Source organism: Gopherus evgoodei, chromosome 22 (assembly GCF_007399415.2).
Source record: "Gopherus evgoodei ecotype Sinaloan lineage chromosome 22, rGopEvg1_v1.p, whole genome shotgun sequence".
Classification (NCBI taxonomy): Eukaryota; Metazoa; Chordata; order Testudines; family Testudinidae; genus Gopherus; species Gopherus evgoodei.
This window is the reverse complement of record NC_044343.1, coordinates 3271031-3296513: the sequence shown is the minus strand read 5'-3', so window position 1 is coordinate 3296513 and position 25483 is coordinate 3271031. Positions and strand designations below refer to the sequence as shown.

General features: G+C 53.6%; 2 protein-coding genes across 4 annotated transcripts in view; one reads left to right on the top strand and one right to left on the bottom strand.

Moving 5' to 3' along the window:
* The window catches only part of LOC115638526 (occludin-like), a 26575-nt gene extending 9391 nt beyond the window's left edge, over positions 1-17184 (top strand). For all 3 annotated transcript variants that reach the window (XM_030540187.1, XM_030540188.1, XM_030540189.1), the window contains 5 exons: positions 6072-6226; positions 6851-7060; positions 8530-8701; positions 9414-9455; positions 11373-17184. In XM_030540187.1, coding sequence (XP_030396047.1) covers positions 6072-6226; positions 6851-7060; positions 8530-8701; positions 9414-9455; positions 11373-11474 — 681 coding nt within the window. In that variant the 3' untranslated portion in view covers positions 11475-17184. The remainder of the gene's footprint in view (positions 1-6071; positions 6227-6850; positions 7061-8529; positions 8702-9413; positions 9456-11372) is intronic.
* The window catches only part of NR2F6 (nuclear receptor subfamily 2 group F member 6), a 20755-nt gene continuing 11146 nt past the window's right edge, over positions 15875-25483 (bottom strand). Inside the window, exons 4-5 of the mRNA XM_030540190.1 lie at positions 23171-23695; positions 15875-19050 (exon numbers count right to left, since the gene is read on the bottom strand). Of these exons, the coding sequence (XP_030396050.1) occupies positions 18776-19050; positions 23171-23695 (800 nt within the window). The 3' untranslated portion in view covers positions 15875-18775. The remainder of the gene's footprint in view (positions 19051-23170; positions 23696-25483) is intronic.

Here is a 25483-nt window from a genome sequence, read left to right as displayed (position 1 = left end):
GGGACTCTCCTAAGCCCCGTCCACTCATGGCACTAAAATTGAGAGCCCTCAAAGTGAGCTGTCACTTGCCTTAGGTTGTGCAGATCTTCGCAGCATGATCTGTCCTCACCTTCATTTTAGCAGCAGAGAAATGTTGATGCTGGTAAATTGGAGAGGGGTCAGAGAAGAGCCACGAGAATGATTAAAAGCTTAGAAAACCTGCCTTACAGCCAGAGACTCAAAGAGCTCTGTTAATTTAGCTCAACAAAGAGAAGGGCCAGGAGTGACTTCAATTCAGTCTATAAAGAATCTACACGGGGAACAAATCTTTAATAACTGTCTCTTCAGTCTAGCAGAGACAGGGCTAACATGATCCAATGGCTGTACATTGAAGTTGGAGAAATTCAGATTGAAAATAAGGTGTAATAGTTTAATGGTGAGGGTAATTAACTGTTGGAACAATTTACTAAGGATCATGGAGGATTCTCTATCACTGACAATTTTAAAATCAAGATTTAGATTTGTTCTAAGAGACGTGCTTGTAGGAGTTACTTTGGGAAGCTCTCTGGCATGTGTTATACAGGAGGTCAGATTAGATGAGAGCAATAATTCCCTTCTGGCCTTAGGACATATGAATCTATAAATGGTTAACAATATTGACATGTAGGCTTCATCGTCTGTAGGCTTCAGAGTTAACACCCCATTGTGGTCAATGGGGCAAGCTCAGAAATCTCTCTGATCTGCTCCTTCAGGCTGTGGGCAGATGTGACTGGATTCATCTGCTTCACATTTTAAGGTGATCTAGGCAACCATAAAAGTCAGGGTCAGGTTAGGTTCTGGAGCACAAGATGGACATGGAAAAGTGCAGTGGCCTGGCAGGGAATTTGGCAGAGTGGTGTGAGCGCCCTGCTGCATGTTATGAAATGTGCTATATAAGAGCTAGGTATTATTGTTTTTGTTCAGTGTTTGTACGCCTGGCACAATGGGATCTTGGTCTGTGGCTGGGGCTCTGACTTACCGCCACAATTTAAATAAATAGCAATAATAATATCATGTAACAATGAGTTCCACAGGTTAATTTTATATATTAGTGGAGGGGGCACATATTTCCTTGCATCTGTTTTAAATGCCTTGTGTTTTCCATTTGCTTTTGGGTCTTTTTGTTGCTCAGATATGAGTAACAGGGTGTTGAGAACAGGGCTGGTCCAAGCTATCTCGCATGCACCCAAAGATAGATAAATTGGGATCGGATCAGATAGGCCGCGAGCCTGGAGCCAGCAACACGAAGGGTTTCTGTTCTCTTTCCCTTTGTCCACTGAGTGCTCGAAAAATGTTTGCTTATGATATGATTTAGTTTCACCCTCGTCAATGATTAACTGGGCAGTTCTTGCCACGCAGGGTTTTGCCTGGCACATCTCAAACATGTTCTGGTCCATCGCTTGGCGCCAGGTCACATCTGGTTGGCAGTGTGGTCACAGGCACTTGGGGATGGGGTGGGGGAGCGGGGTTGCTTGTTCGGGTGAAATTTCACACCAGAATAAGTGCTGGGCCCTGCTTAAGCCTGGGAAATTCATCTCTCCGGGAACGGGGCTGGCGGGCAGCCTTGGCACCACTTGCATCCCACTTATATCTATGCCAAGGGAGCAAAGGATTCTGGGATTCCCAGCCATGGGTGTAGTGGTACCGTGATGTTGTGCTGGGCTTCTGCCCAGGGTGAACTCACCCAAGGGGCATCAGAGCAATCATCCCTCTCCCCTCCAGTGCCTCCCTGCCTCTCAGCGTGAGCATCTGATGCCTAAAAGCCTAATGCAGAGTGACAAGCCCTCCAGGGTGCTGCTGGGCCAGGGCATATTGGGCAGTTGGCATCCCCTCCGCTGTATGGCGTGACGCAGAAAAGCAGCCATCTCTGCATCAGGGAACTGAACAGCACCAACAAACCCAGCCATGGGGAAATTAACACTGGAGGAAAAGACTCGTCCGTAGCAGGAGCCTCCTTTGTTCTGTTTGGGGTCTTGTCCTGCTCTCGTAACTAGGGTCTGAGTGCTGCCCAGGCATGTCCTCAGGGATGTGTACTGTGTGGGCTGCGATACGACCTTCCAAAGGAGAGTGAGTAGCCAAATCAGCGCTGCTCACAAGGGCAAGGAGAGAGCACGATAGGCAGCGCGGCCTAGGGGTTAGAGCTGGATGGGGGTGGGGAGCCAGGACTCCTGGGCTGTAGTCACAGCTCTGGCAGGATGTGTCTAATGGCACAAGCAGGGCTGGCAGTGTTGAGTCCGGGCAGGGGTCAAGGGCCCAATCAGGTGTGGAAGTGAACGAGACAAGTTCTTCCCAGACTGGAGTCTGCAGGTGGGAGCTGGGATTCCCCCACACACCCTCCCCGGCTCAGCTTCCAGGTCCCCCTGGGATTCCCCCCCAGGCTCAGCTCCCAGGTCCCCCTGAGATTCTCCCCCCAGGCTCAGCTCCCAGGCCCCCCTGAGATTCTCCCCCAGGATCAGCTCCCAGGTTTCTCTGCATCTTTCTCATATGGGAAGGAAGGTGGGAGAGGAACTGCCTTAGCCAGGGAACGAAGCTCTTTCCTCCAAAGATCCATCAGATCCCAGACGAGTGACAATTTCTGCCCCCGGCAAGAGGCTCCAGCTAACAAGCCGCAAAGCGCCAGGAAGGAAGGAAGGGTGAAGTGGAAAAACATCTGGCCTTCTAGGATTCAGTCTAAACAAATACCCCCCGCCCATCCTCATTTCCTTAACCTCCAAGAGCAGATGTGGTCACATTCCCTCATTGCCGGCACCTCTCCTGTGTCACCAACCTAGCACATCTTGGCCTGGGGGCCCAGTGCTAGGAAATGCCTTTGGCCTGAGGTCGGGGACTAGGATGCCCGAAGAAAAGCTGCAGGGAACATCACAGGGCTGGGGCCCTGCAACTGCAAGATTACATAGCGCAGAGCAGACGTTCATGCTCCAGTGGGCAGGGGAGGCAGTGGCCTGCACGGCAGCATGGAGCAAAGACAGCTGCCATGGGTGGCTGGGTGGAGGTGAGGAGAGGAAGGAAGGGGTTAACGAGTACGTCAGCTATCCAGGGAAGTAATTGCAAGCAGTGGCAAACCTGAGGCATTTGGAAAAGATCTTACTGGAGCAGAGGAGCAACTAGTCAAGGACTGGGGAGAATCGGGCATGCCGTTTATGAAACCTGTTGCATTTGATCGGTCTAGCTACGTGTGCCAATCCCTTGGGTTTAACAGTCTGTCCCACTTTGTAATTCATAGTGACACTCCGGGTACCTTTTCCTGCCCTGAAGAAGAGCTCTCGAAAGCTTGTCTCTTCCACCAGCAGGAGCGGTCCCATAAAAGATATCGTCTCACCCCTCTTGTCTCTCTCGTATCTAACGATCTCTCTGATCACCAGCCTCAAACTCAATCTGGCCTCCCAGAAAAATCACACAATTGGTTTAAAAACTATGACATTTTTTAAAAAATAATAATTTTGGCTGCTTTTTGTTTGCCTTCTGGTTAGTGAGCCGCTGGGGGGGGGGGTCAAGCGGAGTGTGGGCTCAACCTTTCCTCCAAAAGCATGAAGTTCAGAACATGACTTTAAAAAAAAAAGAGAGATTCTCTCCTAATGCCCTGATTCCAGGAGCTGGAGCGTTTGGAGAAACATGAGGTGTTGAGAGAGTTGGCAACACTATCAATCTCTCTCCATCATCTTCTCCACTTGATACAAGTCTCTTTCTTTCGAGACCCCGATGAACTCATTCTAACATTGTTTTACCATCTCCTCCTCCCCCGGTAAATCTTATTCCCATTCATACACGAGCTATTTAATGATTATTTAAACATCTGTTCTGTTGGGACGCCCTCGTTAGCAGATGCCTGGTGGAGGTGGAGGAGGATGTACTTGGGGGGCTGGGCCAGGAGGCCATATCGAGGTCACAACGTCTAAATCTATGGCTCCCCCATTTAGAGCCAGATTTTGATACTTTGTTTTTGTAATTTCCCGCTAAGTAGTGTCCTACTGCACAGTTGAGGCCAATGAACCCACTGACTGTGTGAGACATTGTGTGCAGCATGAGGAAGGTTGTGTGACTACAGTGGAAGGGTTTCCTAGTGGTTAGGGCACTGACCTGGGCCTGTAAGTGAGGATTCAATTCTCTGCTCTGCCACAGACTTCCTGCATGACCTTGGGTGAGTCACTTAATCTCTCTGGGCTACAGGCTCCTATCTAGAGAGGAGACAGCATTGCCTAGTGGGTGCAGTGCCGGGCTGCAACCCAGCAGTGCTGGGTTCTCTTCTTGGCCCTGCCACTGGGTTGCTGGGTAACCTGTAGTGTGTCACTTCCCATCTCTGTGCCTCAGTTTCACCATCTGCATAATGGGGCTATTGGTCCTGCCCACCTCTGTAAAGCCTTGGAGATCAGCCAATGAAAAATGCTATGTAAGCGGTAGGTGGTATCTGTACCATGGGCATAACTGCATTTCCCTAACTCACAGAGGGTAGGGGTGAGGATAAATCAATCGTTAGCGATTGGGAGATGCTCAGATCCTACAGCGCTGGGGGTTCTAGACGTACGTAAGACAGATAGGCAGAATCTGGCCCTGTAGCCCACCATCAGCACAAGAGCAAAGCCTGAAAGAAGCAAAGTGCCCTGGACGGACCAGTTTCCCAGCCCGGGGCGTTTCCACGTTCCTCCCAGCTCGGTTTATTTACTGTGCAGGTCGCTCCCGGGAGGCATTTCCTGAGTCCTGGTGGAAGCGTCTCCTGCACGGGCCCTGTAGGGACTCAGGTCAGGGCGGCACATCCTCCCTTTGTCAGTCCCAGGGATGTCTGGGGAGGGAAGGGTTAGCTGCTCTGCAGGTGGCTGAGTCCCTGTGATTTATTGCAAGCGAGGGGAGCAAACACCCCTACGAAAGGGAACTGGCCCTGTGGCCCACTGGCACAGGGGAGTTCAGGAGGGGAAATTCCCACCCAAATCACCTGTTCCCTGGCACTGAGCACTGCCACTTCCCTTGCCAGGGAGCCTTGTACCTCCTTCGCTCCGCTCCCGCAGCTCCCAGACCTCTAACAGCCAGGGGGTCACCCAGCAGCCCCACTGCTTTGTTCTCTACTGCAGGCTCCTGCGGGTGGGGGCATAGCAAGCCAGCTCAGCTAGGCCCTGGAATAGGGGGTAGGCCACACAATTTAACCCCGTTCCTCCGTGTCTGGGACTTATCCACCCACTCCCACCCATTCCCCTGGCCTCTGCTGCTGGGCTGGCAGGTGGGGGATTGTGGGGCCTGGTGGTGCCAGCTGCAGGGTGGAGGCTGGTTAAATGGCAGGGGAGGTGTTTGCCAAGTGCGGATTTAGCTTATCGGCCAGTCGCATGGTGATAAGGGGGTTGTGGCTGCACACACGGGAGGCAGAGAGCCGGGACCTGGGCGATGGTTCCTCATGCTCCGGATCCCAATCCCAGCTCCGTGGGGCCTTGTAGACTGGACGGGAGTTGGGCTGCATTAGCCGCCCCTGGTTTGGTGTGTGACAATGACCAGGAACAAATAGAACCGGCTGGGCCAGCATCCCCCTCACGAATCTTTCAGAGCTTCCCAGCCTGTTATCCCAGCCCTGTGCTCCCCTCTTCGCCCTGAGCTCTACCAGTGTCCCTGAATCCCGACCCCCAGCCCTGAGCTCCCCCCTCGGCCCCGAGCTCGGCCAGTGTCCCTGAATCCCGACCCCCAGCCCCGTTATCCCAGCCCTGAGCTCCCCGCTCGGCCCCGAGCTCGGCCAGTGTCCCTGAATCCCGACCCTCAGCCCCGTTATCCCAGCCCTGAGCTCGACCAGTGTCCCTGAATCCCGACCCCCAGCCCCTGTTATCCCAGCCCTGAGCTCCTCCCTCCGTCCCCAGCTCAGCCAGTGGGCTGCCATTTGGGGTCCTCTGTGTGCACCCTGCGGACTGCCCCGAGGCCGTCCCCAAGTCTGAAGTTGAGACCAAGGTCACGACTGGCGCTGGCTCTCGCTAAGGTGGAGCTAAGGGCAGAGCGTGACCCCAGCATCACACCCAGCCCCCCGCACACTCCAGGCCGCACATGAGCACAGAGGGAGCTGAATGCCTCTGACTGCTTTTCAGGTGAAAAACGTTGCGGAGAGCACCAGCATGCACGATGAGACGGCCACGCTGGCCTACTCCGAGAAGCCAATCGGCCCCGTCAATGCCCCAGCCAGCGCCTACGGCTACCCGCACAAGAACGGCTACTATTCCCCCGAGACCTACAACCCCAGCAGGTGAGTCCGTCCCAAGGGCTGGGAACCCAGGGTCCCTTTGTATCAGATCTCCCACTCAGGCCTCCGGCGGACGCCTCCCCCAGCTCAGCTGGGTTCACAGTGCTCGGAAGCTGCTGGTTTGATGAAGTAACGGCCCAGGCGGGTCTGGTGCTTAGAGCCCAGGGCTGGGACTCGCTGGGTTCAATGCACAGCTCTGTGGGACCTTGGGCAAGGCCCTGCGTCTCCCTGGGCCTCATTTCCCAGACATCTGCAGCATGGAGGAGAATGGTCCCGCCTGTGTCTGTCTTGCACATCAGACTGCGAGCTCTGGGGCAGCGACTGTCTCTCACTGCATGTCTGGGCAGCAGCCGGCCCAGCGGGCCCTGAGCTCATGCTACCACCCTGCTGCTGTGTCCACACCGATAGCCATGCTCATGCGGGGAGGCAGCCCCAGAGGGCTGCATTCCCTGTTTCATTCAGACCTGCCGCCTTGCCACGCCGCCAGCCCCCGGTCACCACAGGAGCTGGGGCGCTCTAGCCTAGGGGTTCCTCTGTGTCCCGCCTGGATGGATGAGCGGTTTGGGGAGGTCTCAGGCTGAGAATCCTGGCTCTAGGCTGAGCCCCATGTTCACATACCGCCCCCAGCTCTCCTGCCCGTGTGGTCAGCGAGCAGCCCGCCAGGACCTTCAGCACCAGCACGCTGGAGGAGAGGGGGAGGGAGAGCTCCAGCAAGCCCGCTGCCCGGCGTGGGAGGAGAAGGAGGCGCAATCCCGAGCTGGACGAGTCCCAGTACGAGACAGACTACACCACAGCCATGGAGTCCAGCGACGAGCGGGACAAGGACGAGTGGGGCAGGTGAGGGGCTGGCTCTCCCTGGCGCGTCCATCAGTGACCCCTGGCTGCCTCTGCAAGGCCTCAGCTACTGGGGCCATCCCGCGGCAGGGTGTCCAGCACCAGAGATAGCTGCGTTAACATCACAGGCTGGGCCACAGGAGGTGGGGCTGGCCCATGGGGGAGCATGCCCTGGGCAAAGCAATGCACACTGGAAAAAACAATCCCAACTATAAATAGAAAATGATGGGGTCTAAATTAGCTGTTACCACTCAAGAGAAAGATCTTGGCGTCATTGTGGATAGTTCTCTGAAAACATCCACTCAGTGTGCAGCGGCAGTCAAAAAAGTGAACAGAATGTTGGGACTCATTAGGAAAGGGATAGTAAATAAGACACAAAATATCATATGGCCTTTATATAAATCCATGATACGCCCAGAGCTTGAATACTGCGTGCAGATGTGGTGACCCCATCTCAAAAGAGAGATATTGGGCTTGAAAAAGGTTCAGCTAAGGGCAACAAAAATGATTAGGGGTATGGACCGGCCTCCATATGAGGAGAGATTAATAAGGCTGGAACTTTTCAGCTTGGAAAAGAGACGACTAAGGGGGGATATGATGGAGGTCTGAAAATCATGACTGATGTGGAGAAAGTAAATAAAGAAGTGTTACTGACTCCTCATAACACACGAACTAGGGGTCACCAAATGAAATTAATAGGCGGAAGGTTTAAAACAAACAAAAGGAAGTATTTTGTCACATAAAGCACAGCCAACCTGTGGAACTCCTTGCCAGAGGCTGTTGTGAAAGCCAACACCATAACAGAGTTCAAAAAAGAATTAGATACATTCATGGAGGATAGGTCCATCAATGCCTATTGGGCAGGGATGGGGTCTCCAGCCTCTGTTTGCCAGAAGCTGGGAATGGGCAACAGAGGATGGATCACTTGATGATTCCCTGTTCTGTTCATTTCCTCTGGGGCACCTGGCATTGGCCACTGTCGGCAGACAGGATACTGGGCTAGAAGGATCTTTGGTCAGACCCAGTCTGGCCATTCTTATGGGCTTATGTTATGCCATGCAGCTGGATCAGGATGGGGATCCAGGCTGCCCCATTTGACCTGGGCGGGAGAGCTACTCCAGGGAGGCGGGAGGGAGATCTGGTTACGCTAGCTTCACTGACATTTTGACATGATGTGCTGGCATCCCAATTACCTCATGCTGTGATGTCACCATGTACCATGGCAGCAGTATCTGGGGGACACCTGTGTTCCTCCCCCGTCAGGCAGGCCGGTGGCACGGCCCTCCTGTAATTCCAGTAGCCACCTGCCAGCTCCCGGAAGGCTGGTGCAAGAACAATGCTGCGTGGAAAGAGATTGCAATGATTTGGGGGCGGAGAGACTCAGCCCCTCTGCAAACCAGCCCCAGACCAGAACACCCCCCCATTGAGTGCCCAGTCTAATCTCTCTCTCTCCCTCTCCTCCGGCTGGGCAGCGTGTACCCCCCAATCACCTCGGACAGCATTCGCCAGGAATACAAGCAGGAGTTCGACGCCGACCTCAAGCACTACAAGCAGCTGTGTGCCGAGATGGACGACATCAACGACCAGCTGAACCAGCTCAGCAAGCAGCTGGACGGCTTGTCGGAAGACAGCCCCCAGTACCAGGTCAGTGTGGGGCCAGGCTGGGGCTGTGCTTCACCGACTGACATGGAGTCTAGAGATGTTGTATCACAGTAGCGCCTCTAGGGCTCAGCAGAGCTCAGGGCCCCGTTGTGCCTGGTGCTGCACAGACACCAAGAGACCAGCCCTATTCCAAAGAGCTCACAGGCTAAACAGACAAAGTGGGTGGTGTTGCCCCATTTTGCAACCAGAGAACTGAGAACTAGAGAGATTCAGTGGCAGAGGCAGGAACTGAGCTCAGGTCTCCTAATTCCCAGCCCAGTGCCTTATCTACAGGGCATCCTTCCTGCTACTTCACCCCTCTGCAGAGGGGCAACACCAAGGGGGGTGGAAGTCTCATTTGATAGTTGATGCTCATCTATTTTGTTCAGGGACCCACCCTGTCCCTTTGGAAGCTGGCAGGGAATTTTGCCCAATCAGTCTGAGCTGGAAGACATCTCCTCTCCTTCCCGAGCTCCAGCCCCTGCCCAGCCCGCGCTGATTCCAGCAGCATGCAGTGACGGGCTGCCTTGGGAAGCCTGGCTTTTGGCAGCATGGCTGGCTTTCCATACAGGAGCCTGAAAGGGCATCTTTGTCAGCCCTCGCCTGACACCACCCCCTGTGCTCCCTCGTTAGGTACACAGCCGAGTGATGGCTCTGGGGTAATTATCTGCTGTGCACATAACATAGCCCTCTCCTTCCGGGTTTTCTTTTTCAGGGAGTCGCTGAGGAATACAACCGGCTGAAAGATTTAAAACGGGTGAGTCTCCAAAACCCAGCTTCTCTTTAGCTACTTGCCTCTGTGCATATTCTGTCTGTCTGAGCTCCCTTCGGGATTGTGTGTCTGTCCAATTTCCCTGAGTGATTCAAACAGCGTCCCATAGCTAGTGTCCTCAGACAAGGCCTTAGCCATTTCCCACTTGTCTACACATGCGAGCGGCACTGGCTTAACTTAAATCCGTTTCAAACCCAGATGTGATTAAACCACCAAAAGCCCCTACGTGCCGGCGTGGATATCGGCTTGAATCTGGTTCTGTCGGTTTAGCTCAACACCTGTCAATTTCCCTAGGTGAGCAAAATCATCGGAATGAGGCTTAAACCGATTTCAGGGTGTCCACACACAATGTTGCATCAGTTTTCGGTTTAAAATCTTGTGTTGAGTTAGAGCAGGGCAGCAGACCAGCCCTTGGGGTGATTGATTGTGTTGCTCCCATGAAGGGGTCGGGACTGAGAGCCCGGAGCTGGAGTTCTGTGTTTCTTCCCAGGACAGGGGCAGCGTGGCTTTAGTGTGTGCGTAGCCAGAAATGTGGCTGGAAGGGCCCGGCTAAGGGTGGGAAGTTCGCTCCATTCTGTGTCTGGTCCTGAGTGTTGCTGGGCACACGCCGTTCTCACTGAAGGCGGTGAGAGCCACACCCCCCAGAATCAGGCCCCCATTCCCTAGCCTGGCCTGGGGGCGGGGGAAGTCCCATGTAGCGGGTGCTTTTATTACAGCCTCCCTCTGGGCTGACATTGAACTGGGGACCTCCGGAGCTAAAAGTAGGAGCTGCTACACCTTGAGCTCAAGATCCCCTGGGTGGAAGGAGGGTGGGCGGGCATTGTAACAACTCCTGTTCTCACGCCAAGGGGGCACGTAACACTCACCCACCAGTGGGTTTACGCTCTGTAATGTGGAGATCTGTCATCTAGGACCCAGGCAATGCACCTGGTTGGCCTGGCCCAGGAGCCATCAGCTGTTTAAATACTGCCAATCCCTCCGTACCTGGGTCAGGTTCAAACGCATGACCTGGAGTGAAATGCCCTGCCTCCCTCTGCAGTGCCCCTGAGCTGGCTGCTTCGGTGTTGGATTACGCTTTGCGGCGCAGCTTGAAATACAACATGCTTCAGTGAGCTGAGACGGAGGAAAAACACCTCCTGCTTTCAGAGTTGTCTGGACGGCACCGTCCAGCACCAGCCTTGCCCTCCTACAGCCTGCGGCACAGCAAGGGGGCCTCCTTCACTCAGCCGATCTGCTCCCTGCCATGGGGATCGGACAGACCTGCAGAGCTCACTGGCCTTGGCTTATTCCCTGGAGCCTTGCAGAGTCAGCCCTGCGGCACGAGGGGTTTCCATTGAGGTTCATATATCCCAAAAGGCAGCTTAGTGCTAGTTGCAAAATCTTTATTACCAGGGAGCGTGCACGAGGCAAGAAGAAACCCAGCGCCCCTCTGGGATCCCAGGCTGCTTTTGCAGCACAGACATAAAAATCTCTCTGTTCACTTGCAAATGGAGGGGGTCTGAGCTGGGATCACAGTCAACATGTGGGGGTTGAACTCAGAACATCGCATTTAAGCACTGAAGACTGCAGTCCGTTGGGTGCTGAACATTGTCTTAAATCTGGCCTCAATTGTGGGCACTGAGCCCTTGAAAATCTGGCCCTGAATTCTTAATATTTGCTCTCCAGAAGCATCAGTCTGTGCCACGTGAGCTAAAAACATAACTCCATTAGCTGGTAGCAATGGGAGGTTCTTATCTTCTTATGTGGGCCAGCCACTAGATGGCGACGCATGACACATGCTGAACCAGCTCCCACAATGCTTAGTGCTTCCAGAGCACAGCTGCATTAGGGAGCCGGAGAGAATGTGCCCCCGTGTCCCCTGCAATGTCATTAACACCTCCTCGTTTCTTGCTCTTGCTTCAGACTCCTGATTATCAGACAAAGAAAATGGAGAGCAAAGCTCTGCGGAACAAGCTGTTCCACATCAAACACATGGTGAGCGACTACGATAAGATGAGAGGGTAGCGTGGAAAGAGGAATCCTTTGGCAGGGGAAGAAATTCTGCGTGTGGTCAGCCGCCTTGCCTCCACGAAGCGCTGCAGGAATGCCAAACACCTGGACTAGACGCAGATTTCTTTATGTTTTGTACATTCGTTTCAAAAGCAGAATCTCTCTATCTTTGTGCCATTTCCAAACCGAAACCCAACGGGCCTCGGAGAGGGGGCAAGAGGGTGATTTTTAGAACAGAAATGAAACTCCAAGGAAGTTTGCGCTCTGGTTGATTCTGGTGGGCCCGTATCCTGCAATGACCTAAGCAGAAATCCTAGTCCCGTTGAAATGAGTGACTTCAGTGGGGCTAGGAGATCATCCTTGGTGCTTAAGTTTATGCATGCGAGTCATTAATTCAATAGAACTGAGCATTAAGCATGCGCCTGCGGGTGCTGCAGCATCGGCCCCTTGGTTTGTACGTGTGCAGATGTAAATTTGTAAATACGTGGCTATGTATATAAATTAGCCTCCTGTTTTATATGATCAAAGGGTGAGCCTCTCTGTAGCATGCTCACATGCTGGTCCCCATCCTGCAAGCCCTTACTCACCCACGTAGTCCCAGTGAGTCCAGTCGGACACCCCTCAGGTGCGAGGACCCTCAGTGGGTGAAATTCACCCCTGTGCTAAAGGGTTTGTACAAGGCGTATGCACCACTGACACCCCCTGAGCACGGTAGGTGGAACGTGGCTCCATTGACCTCTGTGGGGATTGTGCCGTTGACTTCAGTGGAGCCTGGATTTCACTCCATTATGGGGACTTTGTGCTGCACAAGCCTGATGCTGGCTCCCTGTCCAGGAAAGGTTCGCAGGATTGGATCCGTGCTCTCTGGAAAGGCAATGAACAAGGACTCCTGCTCCCTCTTAGATTACGGTCATCATTCCCCTCCATCCCCCGATTCCCAATGTGATTCAAAGCCAGGAGCATGGGAGAGCCGTGGCTGGAGCTCTGGAGCCCAGGTGTGTTTCGCACTCCACACCAGCCTGCAGGAAGGAGCCCACTGCAGCCAGCTGAGGCTGACGGCCTGTCTCCAACCACAGCAGCTGAGTGTAGACCCAGACCCAAGCTCCAGAGACTGTCCCAGCCCCTCACCTCCTGCCCCGTTCTGCAGAAGTCTCTCTCGTGGAGCTGACAACGGAGTGTGGCAGCAGATGCATTTCACCGGGATGAATAATACGTAGGGAACTCCTGAGTCACCCAGCACAGCCGGCTCACACTCCTGACAACTTGACAAGCCAGCAAAAGCCAGGGTTTGGCCGCCCTCCCCAGCAAGAGCCCGTGCTAGGCATTGTGTGAGATTTCACGCTGGCACAGGCATCACGGTGCCAGTCTTAGAATAGCGCCCCCCTGCTGCCACGGTTTTATAGAGCTGGGCGGCACGGTGCGAATGTCTGAACACATTTTTTTTAACACTGCCAGCACTTCCTATGCCAGTGTGCTAGTCTGTAGGGAACTGGGTCTGATGTCTGGGTTATTTTTTTAAATAAACCATATCTATTGATTTAAAATGTCAGCATCTTGCTGAAAATGAAACGCTTCTCCCTTTCGTTCCTGAGTCGGCGTGTGGCTTGAAAAAGAAATCCCCGTATGTTTAATTGGCTGCAGCCAGAGTCAGTGTTTTGTCACTGGGACGAAGCAACATTTGGAGGTAGAAATTGGGCAAGGGAAGAGGATACAGCAAGTGCATTTGATACAGTCACTGCTGGCCGCCAGCCTGTCCACCCATTGCTGTGGTATCGGAGCAGCTTCTAACCAGTCACGCCTTTATGCTCCTGACAGCCCATGTGGGCGGTGAGAATCATCACCGCTGGTTTGCCAGGCGAGGACCCAAGGCCCAGAGCAATGCAAGGGATGAGGTCACGCAAGGAGTCTGGGGCAGAGCTGAAACATGACCCTCAACCTCTCCCAGCTCAGACTCTGCCAGCAATGGGCTGGCAGAGGTCCCACTCTCAGCCCCCTCAGGGTTACATTCTTATAGCTACTTTGTATAGCTGCAGTCTTAGAACATGCCTTGGGGGTGAGGGGGGGCGGACCTGTACATTTGGCAGAGAGATGCTGCTGGAGCCCTAAAGCGGCCGATTACCTGCTGCCAGCTGCCTCTCGCTCCCTGCTGGTGAGTACTGCTAACGCCGGGTGCTCCCCCTTTCACGCCCTGTACAGGAGCGGACCCCTTCCTAGGGCCTTTTCAGTTCTGCAGCCAAGCAAGCCAGGCCAGGCGTGCCAATGGCTTGGTCATGAGGGGCACAGGTTGAGAGGGGGTTGGTCTGTGGGTGCCTGGACTCCCATTTGGTGCAGTCTGGTGGATTCAGTCCCCTGCCCACCCAGCCTTCTCCCTGTGGGCTGCTGTCCCATGTGACCTGCAGACAAGGGTTGCAAGGTGCAGTTAGTGTGTGGTAGGGTCAGATAGCAGCTGGGACTGGGGAGGAGCCATTAGACCCATGTGACCAGCCCTTGTGTTGCCCACGCTTGGGATTTTTATTGTGGGGTGTTTTTCTTAAAGCACCTGCACCTGGAGGCATGGGAGTCACGCAAATTTCAGCATTTCGTTTCAAGAGAGAAGCCTCTAGCCCTGGTGGATGCAGAGAAATGGCTTGAAAATTGTGACCCTTAAAGGCTCAAAAAAACAGAAAGGAAACTGAGGGGGGGGAACCGTCCCCCAAAACGTATCGTTCTGTGAAAGCTCCTGATTGTCTTTAGCTAATCTCGTGATTTCTGGGAACAGGGGGAGGTGACGTGTGGCACATGCTGCTCGTCCTCGCAGGCTTGTAGATGCTGTCAGAGCTTTAAGCGGGATGAGGGTCTGCTGTGCTCTGCCCCACAGGCTCACTGAATATGGGGGGGGGGGTGCTGCTGTATCTTGGGGGCTGTGCTGGTGCGCAGTGGCACTGCAAGCCATGGGGCTGGACCTCAGTTGAATTCCCTGGGGCTCTGTATGGCCGTAAGGGTCAGCCCTGCAGTTCTCGGTGCAGAGCCCCTGGTTTGAATCCCCTGCCCCAGCTGAGAAGCCCTTGGTTGCACTAGGTGCTCTGGTTGCCGTGACTCCAAGGGCCTTTCCTCTGTGTGGCTATTAACACACACACATACTCACTCTCCCACCGGCGGGGCGGTGTGTGCAGCACTTTGAGCTGCTTGCTATGTGAACTATTTTCTGTAAGTTACTTAAAACCCCAGGACCCTTCCTGCCCAGACGGTTTCTGAAAAGTAGCTTTAGTCCTAATCCCGCTGAAGGAATTGGGAGCCTGAACCCGGCCTGCATTTTAATCTTCAATCTTTGACCAATTTTACTGCAAAGGCCCCAGGTTCATGTTATGGTTTAGTCACGTGCACTGAATTAAGCACAAGAAAGTGTGTGGGGGGGGTCTTGTCACCCTCCACCAGACACCTACGTATAATGGTTGCATTAAATGGACTTGTTTTTTCCATGGCCCTTCACCTTGGGTGCACACTTACACAAGGACAAAGTAGGGAGGATTTCACACCCAATGAAAACCGTCGTGTTTTACACCTACATCCCACTGGTGTCAGGGCCCGTGCAAGGTGCAGTGATGAATTAGGCCCAAAGCCCTTTACAGATGGGGTGGGCAACACAGAGATGCTAATCTAGGGCACTGACTGATGGAACTTGATTGCTCATCACATTAAAATCCAGCCACAGCACAGAGGCTCAGAGAATTGGCCAGGGGAGTAAGGTTTTCGGGGCCATATAATACGGACTGCTACTGTAACACCATCCCTGGCTACAGCAGCCCAGGTCCGCGCCATGGCTAGGTATGGAAAAGTTAGATTTGCAGTGGTTAAATGTCGGGAAACAGCCATTTACACCCCCCACACACACACACACACAACCCGACAAAGCAATATTGCCGCTGAGCATCGCAAGTCACAGGTAAGTGGAACAAACCACGTGCTGCTTGAGAGCATGAGCGGCAACCGTAAGATTTAGTGTTATGTTGCTACGTGATGTTGCCCACTTGTGATTTACGTTCAAGAGCTTGCATGAGCCGCCATCTGGCCTGCCAGCGGCAGAGATCCGCAGCCAGGCCAGCGGCTGCTCAGAGCTGGCTCCGCGCTCAGGACCAGGCGGCTTTGGGTGGGCAAGGGCTCAGAACTGCCGAGTGACAGCGGCATTTTGGGTGCTTGGCAAAAGCCAGCTGGGGGCAGGTTTAGGGGGCAGCTGAACAGCCGCTTGGGACAGGACAGTGGCATCTACCTAGCAGACTTGGGCAGCCCATGTGGCAGAGAAGTGCCCAGGCGCTCAGGCAGCAGCAGACATTGTCTCTACTCGGTCTAGCCCCTAGCAGGGGACAAGGCGTCATGGCATGATACAGGTCACGCTTTTGTGTCCAGTAAAGTCTAGTCCAGAAGAAGGCACCACCCAGAAGCATAAAACACACTTTTATTATTGTGATTCTTTGGCTGAGCCCTTTTCTAAGGAGGCCTTTGCAGGCGTGTTTTCCCTGGGGACAATCAGTCCAACAGCGGCACTAACACGCTGCTTTGGTGATGAGGGGAGGGGGATTCATTTCCTGGCCCCTTAGGGACCCGGAATGGGGTGTCGATTCTGAGCAGGATTCAGCAGCGTGTCTTTTCTGAACAGAAAAATCGCTGCGTGGCACCAAACGTTACTTGAAAATTCCAAGTATCATCGCTCTGAGCTGGGTTTGCCACACATGATAATATCCCACAATGCCCCTGGGTGCCCCAAAAGCCCCTGCTCTCAGGGGTTAAGTGCAATCAGGTTTAGTGTTAAGGCTCTTTGCATAGAACAGCAGAATTCAGGGCCTCGTTCTTTCCAAGTGCAACTAGAGATTTTGGATGCCACCGTTTCTGGATGCCCTCAAAGGGGGCTACATTTTCAGAGCTCACCCAGCACCTGCTTTCTGAAAATCATGCCCCTTTGAGGTGTCCCCAGAATCCCTAGTCACGCTTGGAAAATGCAGGTTCAGGGTCCTATTCGCCTCCCCCATAGAAGAGCATTTTGGTGCAGCAACGTGAACGTAATACTAATATTTGGTATCTCCCAGGCACCTTGCAACCTTGACTTAACTCCAGGCAAAGTGAATCCACAAGGTGGCTGCAAAGCAGCTGTTTCTCCGGCCTTTAAAAACCAGTGGGTGCCAGGGTGTTTAATGGAGAGCCTTTGTCACTCTCCTCCTCCCTCACAGACGGAAATGAGATCGCTCCTTGGAAGGAGGTTTTAGGGGAGTTGGATCAAAAATTTGTGTGGCTGCTGTGCTGAAAAGTCTCCTGCAATATATACCGAAGTGGGGAAGGCAGGTATTCGAATCCAGGCAGCTCATTCTCACCCCAGCACGTATGGTTGAAGACCAGCGCCTTCCCCACTCTTCTTCAAACAGAGCACCCCTTCGTAAGAAACATCTGCATTGATTTCAGTTAAGGGGTTTGGAATCAGGGCTTGATCTAAATGACAAGTCTTCCACTCATCTAGCTTTCTTTTGTTTACAGAGAGATGGGATGTCTGTGCTGAGTCTGTTTATACCAAGGATACTCAGGCTTGCATCACTGGGGAGCAGTGTGGCTAGTGGGGCAGAGGCCACTCAAGTCCAGGAACAAGGTCTGCCCCAGATCTGCCTCCCTCTGCACTGACCCCCCATGCTAGGTTCTTTTCTGCAACAGCAATTCCCACGAGGTACCAGCGATTGCAACAAGAACGGGATTTTTTTTTTTTTTAAATAGGACAAATAAACCATGCCCCACTTACCAGTTTAGCTCATAACCCTGAATCTGGGCCAGCCCTGCCCTTGCAAAGAGTGATTTACCCACTACCTGTCCTGGATTTAGTAATTGCAGTCTGCTTTTTATTTTGCCATGCAGCGATTCTGCTTCAGATGTTCGCAGCCTTTAAGCAATTTAAGAGCTCGCTATCTCTCCTCAAAGGCTCAGCAGAATTAGGAGAGGGAACCAGCTAGCTGTCTGAAAAAAAGGAGCTGGGGGAGAGATGCTGTTTCCTATATACAAGGGTCTGCGGTGTAAAGAGGTTGCTAGCTTTCCCCGACAGGATCACAGGCGGAGAGGGACTGGCTTGAGCAGAGTGGTGAAATGAATGGGAGGGGAGGGGAGGGGAGGGGGGAAGTCATCTGTAATATAGGAAATGCCCCCCCCAACATACTGTCTCCAGGCCAGGCCAGGAATCGTGTAGCTTAGAGCCAAGGTGAATTCGGGCTGAACAGCAGGGAAGCGTTGCTGCCTACAGGGGTCGAGGGAAGCAGGCAGGTCAAAGCACTGGAGCGTCCGGTCCAGGGAGCTCATCCCCCATGGAAGGCCAGACTGGATCTGACCCGTGGCCCTTCTAGCCCAGTAGCCTGACTCAGCCCACGGCCAGCACCTAGGTTCCCCCTGTCGTTGCATTAGATGCAGGTATGACTGGGTGACAGCAGGCGGCCTGGGGGCTGCAGATCAGAGCAGAATGGTCCCTTTGGCCCTGAAAGCAGAGATGATGCAAGAGCCCAGGCGAAGACCTAATGCAACCCCTTCTTCCTTCCCCTCCCCCTGCCCCCCACCACAAACTGGCTCAGCCCTGGAGCATACAGCTTTATCTCCCTTCCCAAACTGGGTTATTTTAACCCCTCTGACCCTGGGTAGTTCTGTTATTCCCTATAATTGTCAGCCATTGGCTAGAGGACAGGCCCCTCACTCTTTTCCCCCTGTCTAGTTTCTAGGGATCAAAACGCTCTTGCCAGAGACGGCTGCTGGCTATTTTATCTGAGATCTGTCATTCAGCTCGTGCACAGAAGGCAGACGTGGGGGGAAGAGAGGCCTGCAGCCCCGGTTGCCCCAGACTGGCTCAGAGGCAACGAGCAGAGCAGCAGAATAGCCCACAGTCATTTCCCCCCTCCGCTGGCCGGTACCCCAGGGACGGGAGTTCAAGCCTGTCTTGCCTTCAGAGAGGTTTTTCTAAAAAGGAAAAAAAAAAGTTCAAAACCCGACCGCACAACCCGCCTGCTGTTTGGTTCCAGTCATCATCTGTCCAGAGCCATCTCCCATAGCCCTCTGAAAAATCATCCCAGAAAAGTAAAGGCTCCATCCCTTTGCTGACCCACTCTGTGGGTGGGGAGGGGATTCCGTGTGCTGACAGGCAACACCTGGGTGAGGGATCACACTGTCTGTGACTCCAGCCTGGAAAAGAACCGCACAGGCCTGAGCCTCTGGCCTCGCAGAAACTGCTCAGCAAAAGACCCAGCTAGGAAGGGTTTCTGGTGGAACGGGCTGGAGTTCCCGAGCTGCGTCTGGGCCCGCGAGGGGAGAATTCCTGCTGTCTCCTATTGCCCCGTCCCGTAAGGCCAGTTGAACGTGCTCCCAGACAGCAGCATGTCCCTAATTAGTGTTTCAATGGGCGTCTTCCCCACCAGTCTCATAAAGAAGAGCTGAGAGATGAGCGAAGCCGGCACTGCCCGGAGCGCTGGGAGCCGCAGCAGGAGCCTGCCAAAGCGCTGGGGCTGAGACGGGTACTGGGCACGGACATACTCCGTGAGGGCCACCTGAGCTTTCTCTTGCAAGCTCTCCACGTGGGCAGTGTCCGAGAGGCCGCAGGCATCTGCAAAAGGCAGGGGGGGAAGAAGGGGGAGAATTGTTAGCAGGGAACAGAGATTGCACAGCTCCGGGTGTCCCCACCAGACTGTGCTAAGGGCTGGCCAAACGCCGACACATGGTAGTGCTCCACTTCTGAGATGCAAAGGCCGGGCAGGTCTACTAGCTCCTCTCCTCGGACCGCGTGTGTCCCAGGTCATCACACGGCTCAGTTACCCCGTATCCAACCCAGCGCCACCGCTAACACTCCCAGGGGACCAGCACCACCCAGAGAGATGGTCGGCCATGACGGGAGCAGAAGGGCAGTTATCAGCACTCTCACCTCCGTGGCCCAGAAGGCCCCGAGATGGCCAATCCATCCATCGCCCTGCACCTTCTGCAGCCACTCACACCAGAGCAAACCCCTCCTGCTCTGCCAGGTGCAGGGGAGATGAACTGGGCCCACGGCATGCAGCCCACTCAGTCCAGGGGCCACCAGCATGGCAGACCATGGTACCTACCTACCTTAGGGCTTCCATCACCCTCGGATCTAAGCACTTCCTGGGAGAGTTGGATTAACCCAGCAAGGTCCCTTAGCAGGATCTTCTGCTCCTACCCCTCCCTTGACTACAGAAGGGCCAGAATCTATGCCTGGGCTGGCAGATAGCATTGCCTAGTGGATAGAGCACTGTCTTGGGGTATAAGGGACGTGGGTGTCAATTCCTGGCTCTGCCACTAGACCCACTCAGTGACCTTGGGCAAGTCACCCCCTCCCGCCCCATGTGCCTCAATTTTCCTATCTATACAATGGGGATAACAATACTGCGCTCTGATGGAAAGTGCTCTATAAAGCAAGGGATTAGACTGTAATCGGTCAGCAGCGACAAAGCTTCCTCAAATGAACACAAGAGGCTGAACCCCTCCCCACCTCTTATGGCACAATATCGCCCTTGAGAGCAGCACGGTTGCAAAAATGCTCCGCGGGAAGCCTCAGAGTGGGGGTGTAGACTGGTTTCAGTGTAAACCCAGGGTAGACCCACTGCTCCACTGCAGGCTGCATTGGCACAGGAGCCCTGAGATGCCACCAACACAATCATGTAGCTGGGCATAGCCTGCCAACCCTGCATCGACAGCTTTCATTTGAGTTCCCTGAAGTCAGTCTCCAAGTATGAGCAACTCACCCTGCCAGCTGATGCAGAAACGCTGCCGGCTTCTATTTTATGAACCATCCAGCAGCTCGTGGCAGGGTTATCTGCCGGCCCAGATATTTTAAGAACACGGCAGCACTGCCACATTAAATGGAGGTGGAAAGGCATCAAGCCACAGCCTGCCGGTGCCCATCTGTCACATGGCAATGGCCCTGCAGTCAGGACAAGTCCTAGAACATCCTTTTCTCCTCCCCCGCCTCCACCATCTTGCATCTTTGGCTACCTTGACCTTCCTGTCACGTTTCCCAATTAAATCCAATCACCGGCATTCGGCAGCTATCCATGCAACACTGCATTAGACGCCTGGCGAGCATGTCCCACTACTGCGAGCCAAACAGTGTACTGTCTGGCCCCCACGCAAATGAAATGGCCTCTTACCAAAACAAGAACAAGCCTGCGGGTGCTTAACCCAACCACAAGGGGGTAGCGCGATTGGGTGTTTAATATAAACGCTACAAGCCAGAAAACCCAGCCCGGACTATCTGATTTGTGAGAGGACGGAAACTTCATCTCGTTAGCTGGCAGTGGGCAGGAGAATGAGCTGATTGGCTGACGAGCTACAATTGGTGATTAAATTAGAACACCACATTGTCAGGCTGCTCTGGCTAGCACATCCTTTAAAGAGCACATTCTGTCATTTTTTTCCCCCCTCTCTCTTTAGGAAGGAGGAAGCAGCAGCAGGCCAGGCAGTGTTAGATAGCCAGGTTACCCTTCGGGAGCTAGGGACCCCTGGGATCGTGCAGTGGATACACAGGCCAACCGCATTGCTAGCTTGCGTGCAGGTTGGAATGGCTCGTAAAGGGACACACCTTTTGCGTTGTGCTGCAGTATCAACAGATACAAGTCGTTCCACTCTTAGGGCAAAGGCTCTTTAATTTATCTTATAAAGTTAACCGGTTGCGACTGACGTATCTGGAGCCCCCCGTGGGAAAGTCACCTTGCTCACAGGCTGTGCATGGGAGTCACTACCTTTAGGCTGGAGCCTATGGGAATTAGGCATCCTCATCCCACTGAAACCCCACAAGCATTAGGTACTTTTGAAAGTTTTACCCCCAAATCCCATCGAAACCCAACATGACTGAGGTCCCTATGTGACTTGGTAGATTTTTGAAAAATTTTACCCTGGGGCCTTGAAGCCCTTAGGTTACTTTGAAAATCCCAGGATTCAGACCACTCCTGGGGCACCTACAACCACCAACAGCTGAGCACCCAAAGGCATAGACTGCAATTTCTCCAAAGGAACCAGGCAGCCAAACCCTACTGAGCACTGGAGGAAGCGGGAGAGAGAACTTCCTTAAGCCCTTCGGCAAATCCCAGCTGTGCCAGTCACCAGGGCATACCCATGTCGTGCACAGCCAGGGGGGAGAAATGGGCCGGGCAGGGTGTCCTGAAGGTTGGTAAATTAAGGTCACTTTGCACCAAACTCTGGGAAAAGGGGCAACACCCAGCAGAACTCCCAGAACCTACCCACCAGCTCGCCTCCCCCTCGTGCTAATTTGGCTCAATGGACGGTATTTCTGACGCACACACCGTCACCTCACCATCGTTAGCATCTTTATCCTCACAACACCCCCAGGCAGTGCTACTATCCCCCTTGTACAGAACCAAGGGACAAAGCCTGGCTAGCCCTAAGAGACTTGCCCATGGTCATGCAGGAAGGTCAGTGGCAGAGGAGGGAATGTCCCACTCAAGCACCCAAAACACTGAATCATCCTTGTTCTCTAGTATCCGTTAATTACAACTCCGGGGCTTTGCACTAAGGTCATACAGTGCAAAGGCTTCCTGAGGAGGGACGGGGAGGGTGCCGTACAGATTCATAAATACCAACGCACAGAAGGAGGAGTTTTCAGAGCAGCCTGTCGCTCTTCCAGGACCACTGCTCTATGAGCAGGAAGCCCCGTCTCCCCAAGGCAGAGCAAGGACAATCTCGTCACGGGGCCAATCACGTTGATGAGGGGAGGAGGGTTTCATTTCACAGAATTACAGCACCAGTTTACGGGAGTACTCACACCTCCTTGTCAGCTGTTTGACACAGGCCACCTTGATTACACTGAACTCATCAGCACCACATACGTGATTTTTCCTCCCTTCTTGTCATCTGTTGAGAACAACCCACTTCCACCTTAATCGAACTGGCTCATTAGCACTGGCCTCCCACTCGGTAAGGTAACTCCCATCTTTTCAGGTGCTACGTATTTATACCCGCTCCTGTATTTTCCACTCCATGCATCGGATGAAGTGGGTTCTAGCCCACGAAAGCTTATGCTCAAATAAATTTGTTAGTCTGTAAGGCGCCACAAGGACTCCTTGCTGTTTTTGCTGATACAGACTAACTCAGCTACCGCTCTGAAACCTAGCGCTAACTTTGACTTCCGAGGGCGGCCCCCATCCTTGCAGCATCTCATGGTGGCTGCCTCCTTTCTCATCGTTAAGGGAAGCATCTCTTAAACGCAAGGATGATTACGTGCTTTGGTGCAATTAGATGTGACGATGGGAGCAGCTGTGATATTACCGGCGCTATCCTCCTCCTGTGGCAGAAGCGGGCGGTGGAGAATGTTCCAGATGGCAGCAAGAGACAGGGGCTCAAGGCCCAGCTCTGCCACCGATTCCCCGGAGGGCCTGGAGCAAGTCACTTCGGGCCAGCCTTTTAAAGGTATTGGTGGACGTAAATGCCTAGCTGCTTTTGAAAAATCTCCCTAGCAGCCACCGACATCTTTAGGTGCCTAAATACCTTTTAAAAACCTGGTTCGTCACTGCTCCCTGCCAGAGTTTCCCACCTGTAAAATGGGGATACTGATCCTTCCTTTGTCTTGTCTATTTAGTCTGTAGCCTTTTGGGGGCATGGCCTGGCTCTGTGTCTGTGCTGCAGCCGGCCTGGAGCTCAGCTGAGACCTGTAGCCATAACACTGTCATGAAGATTAGCATGAACCAGCCACTCACCTGGCGTGAAGAGGGCTATGGCCTTCAGGCAGCTGTATTCGGCAGAATCCACTTGCAGCCTGTTCAGTTTTTCCACCTGATCCTGAAATATCCGGATCTGGTCCATGAAGGACACCACGCGGTCCGCGGACATGGGGGAGGCGTGGAAGCCGGCCGCGGCTAGCAGGGGGGCCATGTGCAGCGGCAGCGCCGACTGCGCGGCGTTGAGGACGAACAGCTCACTCCAGCTCAGGCGCAGCAAGGCCACCTGGTCCGAGACCGGCAGGTCTGGGAAGAAAGGGATGTTCCGGGCCCACTCCACCGTGCTGAAGAGCAGCCTGGCCGCCAGCTCGCAGATGTTGTCGATGCCCATCACGCTGCCCTGCTGGGCGTACTGCGAGCCGTAGCGGGCAGTCGGGTAGGGCTCTGCCCGGAGCAGCTGGGAAATGAGTTCCGAGACCGGCTGCCCGTTGTAGTACTCCCCGCTGGGCATGGCATTCGGGCTGGTGCTGGAGTGGGTGGGGGGGATCCTGCCTCTCTGGACAGCTGGAAAGGAAGCAAGAGGAGAGATTAGATCCCACATGGCAAAGGCACGTGCTGTCACTACCATCGCAACGTCATCTTGGGCATTCAGTCCAGCCACGTCCCCACCACAGAAGCTGCAAGCGGCTACAGGATGAAGCGGTCACTGTTATGAGTATTACGGTAGTGTCTAGGGACTCCGGCAGAGATCAGGGGCTGGCAGGCTTGGAGCGGCACCTACTTGCATCCAATCCAGGACAGGCCCTGCCTCACAGTCTGAACAGGCAAAGGGTGGGAGGGGAAACTGAGGCACAGAGCAGGGCAATGACTTGCCTAAGGTCACCCAGCAGCTCTGTGGAGAAGCCGGACTCCCAGAGCAATACCTGGCCCACTGGGCCTCATTAGAATCAGTTTGGACAGAGCTGTAAACACCCTGCGTAAGGACCGGGGTTGCCAGCAGAGTGGGCTCCTCAAACCTTCAGCACCACAGCCCAGGCCTCAGAGTGCAGGGGTCACTCCATTAACTGGTATCAGTAGCAGGCTGTTATCCAGCCCTCGGAGGGGTACATGACGCATACCTGGCCAGTTACACATACTAGAAATATTGATCTGAAAGGAGGACAAACCTCCTTAGCACCTTGGTGATATCACCCCTCCTCCGCTCCCTAATTAGCTGTAAACGAGTGCCTAACCCCAGAGATCCGCAACACAGCTAGGGCCTCTAGTGAAGGGCACTGAATGACAGATGCAGGCCCCCAGGTCTCTTCTAGAGTATTTAAAGCTTGGGAGATAGGCCTGGTTTTAGCACCAGAAGCATGGAGGACTCCTGGGGTTAAGGGCGAGGAGCCCCCAAAGCCGAACAAGGAGATCAGCACCACATGGGGGTTTGCAAGAGGGTTAAGGAAACCCAGGATCAATCTGCAGATAATCTTGGCCTCTGGAACAGCTGATTTCATCTCCATTAGCAGGCAGGATTCCAAACTAAACTGAGCCTAGGTTTCTAATCTCCAAGTGGTCACGTGAAGTTATAAAATTCCCCACACACACACCCCCGCCCTTTGCTCTGTAGTGAGATGAGGGCTAGCCAAGGTCATCTTTGCAATGGAAACATACATCTTCGTTAACCCTGGAGGTGCTCCTCCTCCTAACCCTGTGCTAAGAAAGCTATTTTTCAGCCCCCTTTAGCACCCACTGTTTGCTCAGCCCCCAGTAATTAATTTATGGGCTGTTCTCGCAGCACTTAAATTAGAGCTCTAAATCATAGTAAGTGACAAGAGTGCTGTCCCGACTGGCTGGGAAGAAGGAAATTAAGTCCTGCTCCTAATATCGCTTCCCTGTGCTATTTACATTTCTACCACCGCCTGGGGAGAAGTAAATACGCTCTGGCTAACCGAACCACAGAGGGAGGCCACCACCCTCGATCTTTGCCCACAGCAAGGTGGAATCTGCCCAGAACAATGGTTGTGATTTTCAAGGTGAGTACTTAAAGTTAGGTACCTAATTCCATATTTAAGCAGCTTAAATACTACTACCTAGTGCATTATATCAGTAGAGCTCAAAGTGTGTCGCATGGAGAAACTGAGGCATGGGGAGGGGAAAGGACTTGCCCAAGGTCACCCAGAAGATCCGTGGCAGAGACAGGAAGAGAGAACCTAGATCTCCTGAGTCCCAGTTCAGTGTGCACTGAGAAAATCCCATTGGGCTCAGCAGAGCACCGCTGCAAACCAGGATGCTCAACTAAGCACCCAACTTCATACAGCTAAGTGGCAAGTGCTGGCCCCTTTCTAGTGGTATTGGCCAGGGAGTCTTGTC